The following is a 9,610-nucleotide window of genomic DNA, read 5'->3' on the forward strand; positions in this document are numbered from 1 at the left end:
ACACTATTGCCTCTCTACCCCACCCCTTTCATGTAGCAGTAGAACCAGCTGGCTCACTCTCCTCCAGAAGTGGAAAGCCCTGGTCCTACCTCCTCCAGCACTGGCCTTTCTTCTTTCATCCTGCCCCTCCCCCTACAAATAAGGGGCTCCTTAGCACTCCCCTCCTCAACCAGCCCCTCTCCCAGGCTGCTTCTCCTCCCACTCACCTCTATTATCTCAGGGCTACCGCCTCGGACAGCATAATGGAAGACCGTCTCCCCATTTTTGTCAGTGATATCCAGCCGGGCATGGCAATCCATCAGCTCCCGTAGGCACTCAATATCTCCCTTCCGGCAGGCCAGGTGTAGCGGGGTGCAGTCATCCTCACACTGGGTGCTGTTCAAACAGCTGCAGCACAAGAGGCATAAAACACAGCATGAGCCCAAGGCAGGGGCCCTCTTTCCTGGAATACAGGGACCCTCAATGTACAGTTGCCTCACAGACACCTGCTTCAAAGCCTCGTTAAACAATCAAGTTAGACCCAAGCACTTTGTGAAGGCAAGGCAATAGCAGCAGCAGCGCAAGCGCTGTACAAGGCTTTTCTGTCCTTAGCCATCCATGCCCGTGTCCCTCAGACCAGCCTCTTAGCATCTCTGCTATGCCAGCTATGGAGCCACCATATAGCTCTGCTGACACACCTCATCACTGACTTGCAGCATCCTCATAGAGAATTGTACCCAGACCCTTCCTACCTCCCTCATGTCTAAGCACCTGTTCAACTCCTTTCAAGTTTTTCTTCTCCTCAAAACAAACATCTCCCCAGATCCTGCTAAAGGGGAATGCAGCATCTCAAACAAAGAGCTTTCCAGCACTTGTGATCCAGGGAGAACATCCCTCCTCCCTTCTAGTTATTTGCATAAGACGCTTGCACAAACTGTGTCACAACCCCATCTGAATGAGTGGACCATCTAGATCAGGGTTGCTCAAACCCCAGCCCTCAGGCCAAATCTGGCTCACAGTGCCAGGCCAAATAGCCCATGGGGATCCCCATAGGTAGCAAAATTTGGTGGCAGGAGAGTGGTGGAAGCTCCATATGGTCAGATCAGACCCTGGCTGGACCACTGCTGTACAACGGGATCAGGGCTGGGCTTGCCCTCCATGCATCTGTACCAAGCTAGGCTGCTCCCCATCTGCATCCCACTATGTGTCTGGATCAGGGCTGGGCCGCTCGGCCTCCACCCACATACTGCACAACCACATCAGGGCCAGGCTGCTCCCCATCCCCACATATACAGATCAGGGCCACTCTACCCTGTGCCCCCACATGCATCAGGATTGGGGCCAGACTGCTGCACCCCACATCAGAGCTAGGCCACTCCCCGTCTCCCTGGGTGGCTAGATCAGGGTCAGGCTGCACACCCCTCTGTAGCCAGTTCTGGCCTCTGCCGTGCAAATCCTATGCACCAGATTGAGCCCACTGGCCAGATCCAGCCTGTGGACAAACCCAGGTACACCAATTCAGCCCACAGGGTGAAGTGGTTGGGCACTACTAATCTGGGCAGTAACATCCTTACTACAACTACTAGCTAATTGATTTGTTCCTCGAGCTCAAAAGGTGTGGGTTTGGACCTTGGTAAATCACATGGGGTATAGTAGGTATACATTCTTCCAGAATGGGCAGGCAGCCATCCCCTTTACCATTTGACTAAGCAAGATACCTAGGGTACTACCTGCAGTTTGATTTAGGGGAGGCTGCCAAAGCAGCCCAACTTTTATTCAGGGCCTGCTTTACAGAGTGAGGCACCTCCTTTTGAACGTGCTGGCCTGGGCTCCCTCTCTTCTCTGGGGAATTAACTCAGAGGAGAGCTCCTCAGCTCTTGCCTTTGGATGTGGTTGTGTTGGAAGCTTTCCCGAAGTCCCATCTCCACTGCCACATGGGCCAGGGACCAGCTGGGGTGGCTGCGGAAACAGTCACTCAGCTGCTGGAGGACCTCCAGCTGCAGAGGCTGCTGGGAGCTCTCATAGAAGGGGCGCAGCTGCCGTGCATACTGCTCAAAGTGCCTGGCAGCTTCCACCTCGTTGTCCAGCTGGAAGATCCTGGAGAAAAGGAAAAGGGAGTAAGAATGCTGCTCATCTCCTTTCCAAGTAGGCCAGGAGACACCACTGCTAGCACCAGGGAGACAGTGATTTCCTACACGCCCCAGTCCCAGAATCTCTCTGCTTGCTCCCTGGGTGAATGAATATTCATGCCGAGGTGTGGAGGAAGTCTCCTACTGATACAAAGGAACTATGTCCATTCCTGCATCAATGACTGTCAGGGCACTTCTCCCCTCTTAGAACAGACCCTCCTATCCACAGTGGCTACCATTTACAGCCAGGCAAGCATTTCTATCCCCTGTTCTCACAGACCTGGGGAATCGGGAGAGGTGGCCATCCACAGGAAATCACCACTCTCTCACCAAGAAAGCAACCCAAAGAGGAATGGCTGCTCTGCCACTCACCGGAAGGCAACCAGCTGATTCTGGGGGTTCACCAGCAGGCAGTCCCAGGAGCGAGCTGCATTGTTCTTGTACAGGGTGACCCTGCCCTCCTCCCTCAGGCGCGTATGAGATGCAAACTCTGCCAAGGGCACCTCCTTTACCCGGTATGGGTTTGAAAACAGGTTGGTGACACTGTTAATAGTACTGACAATTCGACCGAAGAACTGCATCTTTGAGATGAGCTGTCCTGTCCCACTCACCCTGAAAGAAATGACACCACCAAGTTCAACTTGCATCAGCCCCTGCCCTGGTGCCCCCATCATTCAGTGACCTTCAGCCCAGCTTCTCCCTCCCCTAACCCCAACAGGCTGCCCACTGATGCTTCAGAAGCTCCAGCAGATGGGGCTCTTGAGACAAGCAGTACTGTCCTCAGCTTCCCCCCAGACCAGCGTAAAGTGGACAGAAGACCTAAGGGCTATGCATCATGAATCAATAGAACAGACTTCCAGCAGGCCAGATTGCCTGATCCTGAGACTGATGGACACAGTAATTTCCAGAGGCCTCAGTCAGGATCAAGGCCCTACTCTGAGTTGCGCCACACTAAGAAATGATCCCTGTAAGGGACAGTCTAAATATACAGGACAGTTAAAGGGAGACAGGCTGGACTCTTATGCTCATTTTAGAGATGGAAAATTGAGCCTCAAAGAGATTAAGTGATTTGGCCTTGGTCACACAGGATTCCTGGCGCAGGGTGAGAGGTTGGGTCCAGGTCTCAAGTGCCAGCCCAGTGCTTTACACCCAACATGAATTATACAAGGGAGGGAAGCCCTTAGCTACCCTCTCAGCTACCCCATGCTAACCACAACTATGATTTTTGTCTTACCATCACTTTCTAGCTCACTACCACAGTTAGATAAGTAAAGTACTGTAACACAGGGCTGCTCAACCTGCAGCTACTCCAGGTGCCAGATTTGCGGCCTGGATCCCAATGGACTGGGCACTGTCTATATAGCCCACCAGGCAAAAAAGGTTGAGCACCATTGCTGTAACAGATGTCTTAAGGAGGTGGTGGATGCTCCATCACTGGAGGCATTTCAGAGCAAGAGAAACAAACATTTGTTAGGAATCGGTCAGGTAGGGTCAACTTCACCTAAAGCAGGGCAATTATTTTGAGTGGAGGGCCACTTACTGAGTTTTGGCAACCCATTGAGGGCTGCACGATAGGCAGCCAGGGGCAGATTAATATTAATTTTCTAAGTTTTTAGGGGCCCTGCAGGCTGCATAGAATGGCCTGGCAGGCCGCATCTGGCCCCCAGGTTGCATTTTGCCAACCCTGAAGTAAAGGCAGAGAGATGGATTAGGTGACAACCCTTACATCCCTGTTTTCCCATGACTCTCACCGTCAACCTCCACACTGAGGCGAAGTCTTGCACAGGTATGCATTTGACCTCACTACCTCAAGCAAAAATCCAAGTATACCTCCCGGGGGAGCAGAGGGGATTTCTCATAACAGCAAAGCATTTGCTGGATCAGGGCCTGACTGTACACACTTTAACATGGATACAGAAACAATTATGAAGTAGTTTGTTTGCTGTATGCAATGTCAGCCTGGGCTGTGTTGAAGGAAATGGCTTGTGTGGGTGGTGCAGGTTAAGCAGATGATTCTGTCAGTCCAGGTTCTGCTCTGGGATTGCTAAACAAGGGGAAACTGTTTGGGCGTATTAATGCTGTTTAAACTACATGCACTATCATCAAGGAAAGTTATGGCTGTAACAACCATAGCCAAGTTAATTCCAGCGACGAAGGAGGATGTACGCCTGCTGACGTGCTTCACCAACTGTTTGCAGAGAATGTTAAAAGCTGCATGCTGTGCACAGAGAAGGAAGTAAAAGGAAACGGATAAAGTGAAGGTGAAATCATAAATACAGGCTGCATGCAATGTCTGATAAATTAACTAGGGTGTTCCTGGCCTTTTTATAGCAATATTAGAAAACTATTCTCTCAAGCAGCTGTAACTGGCTTTTAACAAAACTAGGTTTGGGAAGCTGGTCAACTGACTGGTCAAATATGCAGTCCATTGACTGATCAATATTTTTTTGACCAAAGATTATGGCAATTTTACAAAAAACTATTTTTTGTAGTTTTACTGACAGAAATATGAATTTCTGTTGTTTTTGACAAATTTCTTAATGGAAAATTTATGATCGTGTGTGTTTTATTTGGATCCATTGACAGGTTTTTGCCAATATTTGACCAGTCAAATACCCAACCCTTAACAAGACTCCTTTTTGTTTGGGGGAAATTTAAAGAAGTCTGTATGATGCTGGCCATCAGCTAGAAAGCCAGGCATCCCAAAACATCCCAGAGTCCTGAGGCACGCACAACAGTGCTGTTGACACCATTTACCATCTCTTTCTTGCGGGTCTCCATTCCCTCCACAAACGGCCCAGCTCTTCTCCATACTCCCCTCACACGTAGCCCTGCTTCCCCCCACCACGCACCTACAAAGCCAGTTTTGCAGACATCCTTGATCTCCACTACATTCAGCATTGAGTTCTTTCATGGATGAACTAAGCTTCAAGTCCTTCATCTCCCTGAAGCAAAGAGGAGGAAGGAAGGAGGGTCTGTGCAGCACTGCAGAGGCCACACATTATCTGGCACGTTTCTTTTCTACAGAACTTATTTTTCTCCTTCATAATACTGCTTCCACCCATCTCAGCAGCACCCCTCAGCACTCCTATGGCGCAAACTTCCCCACCATCACACTCTTGCGGCATTCATAACAGTAACTGAAACCCTCCCTGCCCATATGCAACATCCAGCCTAATCACAGATCAGTCTTGAGAAGAGAAAGTTTAGCAATAAAAGGTATGAATCAAGCTCTAGGTAACAGACTTCTTCATCAACAGCCTGCACATGAAGAACAACAGCTGCTACAGAAGCTGCTAGTGCCCAGTAGAGAGCGGTTTTAAGTCTTTCTGGAAACAGAAGAAATTCAGCAAGCACATGGTGTCTAAACACAGGATCAGGTCTATGTAAGTCACTTCTAGCCTGAAGTGAAAGATCTTTAGCCATGACATCCAAAGCAGCAAACAACCCCGAAGGTCTCTACGACAAAGAATTAACCTATAGACCTATCACTATTTGCAACCAACCTTTCCACAGTTTGCAAGCCTTGGGAAAAAATGCTTTTGTTAAAAGATACCCAAGACAAAAATGAGACTGCCCTGCCCCAGAATCTGGGACAGCAGCTTTGGACTACTCCGTTTATAGGGCAGTCTGCACATGGATGCCATCAAAGCCTGTCATTTTGAAAATTTTGCTGGCAGATGTTACATCTGTAAGGGAAGCAACTATCAGTGACAGGCACAAGGAGACTCCAAAAGGACCTTAGAACTAAGATTCCAATCCCATTAAACATATAAACAGAGCATACAGGCTCCTATTGCTTTTGAGTCATTGAAAGACCTGAAATTGGGGCTCCTTGCACTGGAACCTGAAACGAGGAGGGAGCAGCTGAGCAGTTCTGCACATACCCAGTAGGCGCATCTATGTTGCTTCCACAGTGGTCTAGGGAAAGCCATGAAGAAAAGCACCTGCCCACAGACTCCTACTCCACACCTGCCAAACCCAGAAGCTGCTGTGCAAGGACTCTCAACAGGCTGAAGACAGAAGTCAAGCGCCGTGAGAGCTCCATCAGAACAGCCTCCCTGCCTCATTTCTGGGTTTGGGGGGTATGGAGCAAGAGCAAGTCAGTAGCTCAGCAGCCCTCTCAAACGCCCTGGAAGTGATACAGACAACAACACCCTGAGCTCCTCAAAAAGGGAGACAGGTCCAGCATAGAGGAAGAGGACAGAGTTTCACAGGCCTCTTTTGTTCACAAAAGCCACCTGGACCTGAGGAAGCCCTTTTCTCTTGGATTATAGGATCCCATAAAAAGCAAAAAGTGGCTGCTCACAGGCTCCATTTGTCAAACAAGGGATTCTCCAACCCTGAACCCTCCTCAAAGCAGGGAAAACTGAATGCTCATATAAAGAAGTTAAAAACTCAGAAGAAGTGGGAAAAGGCTGCATTTGCTGTTACTCAAACAAGTTGGAGTAAAACATATCAAGAACACCACAACCCCAATATTAACCCCAGCCCAAAAGGTGACTGAATTCCATGACCACCCCAAGTTGGTGGAAAGCAACATGTGAAGGGATTCAACAAACAGTGGAGGGCTTCTTATCTTTGGTTCTACAACAGCCAATGAACATTGCTTCCGACACCACGCTTTTCACAGGGGGGGCTCCTACTGCTGGTGACACTAGGGGAGAGCTCAACTGGTGTTTGCCATCACAAGACAGATTAAACATTGTTCCTTGTGCAGACAGGGTCCCAGACCTGCATTTCCTCCAGAGAGAGAGTTCACCAAAGGATTTAGGATCTTGGACAGCTCCATTGACCATTTTGTTTTGCAGAGAAAACAAAGGGCCCAAAACAGACACTACAGGAACAGAAGCTGGAACAAGGATGAGGTCAGGCATCCTCATCCCCAGTTGGTCAGTCTTTATAAATGGGAGGGAAGCATTATAAACATGTAAGGCAGGTCTTTATAAATGGCAGCAAGCATAACGCTAAGGGAAGGGGAGGGAAAGATCTTTCTTTTATTCCAGATCCACATCACAGAAGAAGAAAAATGCTGAATGTGTCAAAGGGGAGGAGGGGGAGAGCACAAAGGAGAAAATGACCGAAAAAAACCTGGCTTTATAAGCAGCCCTTTATCCCCACCCCTGCAACAGAAATACAGGAGAAATAAAAAATACCCAGGGAAAGGGGAACAGAAAGCTGGTGTGGCCAAAAAAAGTCCCCATGGAGACACAAAGTCAATGAGGACGCACTGGTGCCTGCAGCCAGCGACTTCCTTCTCCCCAAAGCTGTTCCTGGAACAGCTGGCAGGATTTCCGCACCTCCCCACAGGCCCTCGCTGACCCTTCGCTCAGGTGGCTCCTTCCTCCCTGATGCCCGCATGGACACCCCCTTCGAGCCAGGGTGCCGGGCTGGGGCGGGGGAAGCAGTCCATGCCCAGGGGCAAACACCCACCCACGCCCTACAGGTACCCCCCAGCACGTGCGCGCGGGGCGGGGCGTCAAGCCCGGGCTGCCACGTGGTGGGGCAGGATGACCGAGGGGAGGCGGAGGACACAGACCGCGCAGAGCCCCGCCCCCGCCGCACTCACCTCCTGAGTCACTGACCCAGCACCCGACTTCCGCCAACAAAAGTCCTCCCCAGCCACGTGACCAGCGCCCGCAAGTCACAGCGCCCGCTCTTTCACCCCCGCACCACCCTCCCTTTGCGACCAATCACAGGCTCTTTTTTAAGACGCCAAGCCTCCTTCCGCCCCCGGCCTCTCGCTGCGTGTTGCAATTCCGGAGACGTCTGCTAGATCGAGGCGGAAGTTGAGGCTGGACAGTAGGGCGGTAGCCATCTTTGTGAGGGGAGGATGGCTTCCTCCCCCACCCCTTAAAGGGACAGTCACGTGATAACCTTCCCCGGCCAGTCTCAGCCCCTGCTTTGTGCCTCGCAGCAACCAAGGGGACCCGGACTGGGCCTGAGCAGCTTACCTGGGTGCAGGGAGTTAAGGCCACTAGGGCCTTTCCTCCAGCCTCCTGTGGGTCCCAGGCCAAGCAATCATGGTTACCCCAGGCAGATGCCAAGGCCTGGGGCAGTGACCCTCAAACGGGGCCCACAGTGCCCTGGAGCCCCACAGCATCCTTTCACAGGTGCCTCTGGCCTCTTTCCATCCGGAGCAGATGCAAGGAGATCAGTGGTGTAATAAATAAGGTGGGTTTTGCAATGGAGCATTGCCTAATTCAAAGAAAGTGCTAGCTGGACCTGGGGTCTAAAGGAACTGATAACCCTTGACTGAGAGCAGTGATTTGCAGCTGGGGAGCCCTGGGATGTTAGCACCACTAGGTGGGCGACCCCAGTTCACAAGGTCCACCCAGACATCCCTGACAGGAGACGGCGTGTCCAGAATGCTCTCCTCGCTGCTGTCTTCCTCATTCAGGGAATCCTAGAAAATGAGAGTTGGAAGGGACCTCGGGGGTAGGTAGTCCAACCACCTGCTCCAAGCAGGACCAGCCCCAACTAGATCATCCCAGCTGAGGCTTTGTCTAGCTGGGTCTTAACAACCTCCAAGGCTGGAGCTTCCACCACCACTCTGGGTAACCTGTGCCAGTGCTTTACCACCCTCCTCATGAACAAGTTCTTCCTGCTATCTAACCTGCACTTCCCTTGCTGCATCTTGAGACTGTGGCTGCTTGTTCTGTCATCTGCCACCACTGAGAACAGTCCGGCTCCATCCTCTTTCAAACCCCCCTCAGGTAGCTGAAGGCTGCTATTAAATCCCCTCTCTGTTCTCTCTTATCCAGACTAAATAAGCCCAGTTCCCTCAACCTCTCCTCATAAGACATGCGCCCCAGCCCCCGAACCATTTTCATTGCCCTCCACTGGACTCTTTCCAATTTGTCCACATCCTTTCTGTAGTGGGGGGCCCAAAACTGGACACAGTACTCCAGATGTGGCCTCAGCAGTGCTGAATAGAGTGGAATAATTACTTCCTTTGATCAGCTGGCAACACACCTACTAATGTAGCCCAGGATACCATTAGCCTTCTTGGCAACAAGGGCACACTTGTTGCCTCATATTCAGCTTATTGCCCACTGTAACCCCCAGGTCGTTTTCTGCAGAGTTCTTTGCAACAAAAATAATTCCTCTAGTACTTTTCTGTAGTCAAAAAAAAGAGTGAAAACAAAGAATTGGCATTTTTCAAGGGGGTCTTGAGTTTATCAAGGGGTGCTTTAAATCTAAAAATGTTGAGAACCACTGGCCTAGAGCACATCCTCCACAGGCCTGGCATTTCTAATGTGAAGACCTTGAGAGATGGGGAGCCATCATCACCACACAATAACATGGTGTTCCAAGCAAAGCTTGACGAGCATATGGCAGGGATGCAGGAAAAGCAGAAGGTCCATACCGGGAATTCTCCTCCCTTCCCTGCTCCCCAAGACTGATCCACATGGGACCCCAAAGGAGGCTTGGGTAGTGCATTATCTTGAGGCACAGATACCCCTACTTTGCAGAAGGGCAGCCCTGGAGAGGCCTGGGAA

General features: G+C 50.7%; 1 protein-coding gene across 1 annotated transcript in view; it reads right to left on the minus strand.

Moving 5' to 3' along the window:
* Positions 1-7,763, minus strand: part of PLA2G6 (phospholipase A2 group VI) — a 26,216-nt gene extending 18,453 nt beyond the window's left edge. The window contains exons 1-4 of the mRNA XM_019543905.1: positions 7,678-7,763; positions 2,481-2,720; positions 1,861-2,076; positions 207-387 (exon numbers count right to left, since the gene is read on the minus strand). Coding sequence (XP_019399450.1) covers positions 207-387; positions 1,861-2,076; positions 2,481-2,689 — 606 coding nt within the window. The 5' untranslated portion in view covers positions 2,690-2,720; positions 7,678-7,763. The remainder of the gene's footprint in view (positions 1-206; positions 388-1,860; positions 2,077-2,480; positions 2,721-7,677) is intronic.
* Positions 7,764-9,610: the final 1,847 nt, after the last annotated feature.

The sequence above is a fragment of the Crocodylus porosus genome, unplaced genomic scaffold, assembly GCF_001723895.1.
Source record: "Crocodylus porosus isolate Cpor-Errol unplaced genomic scaffold, CroPor_comp1, whole genome shotgun sequence".
NCBI lineage: Eukaryota > Metazoa > Chordata > Crocodylia > Crocodylidae > Crocodylus > Crocodylus porosus.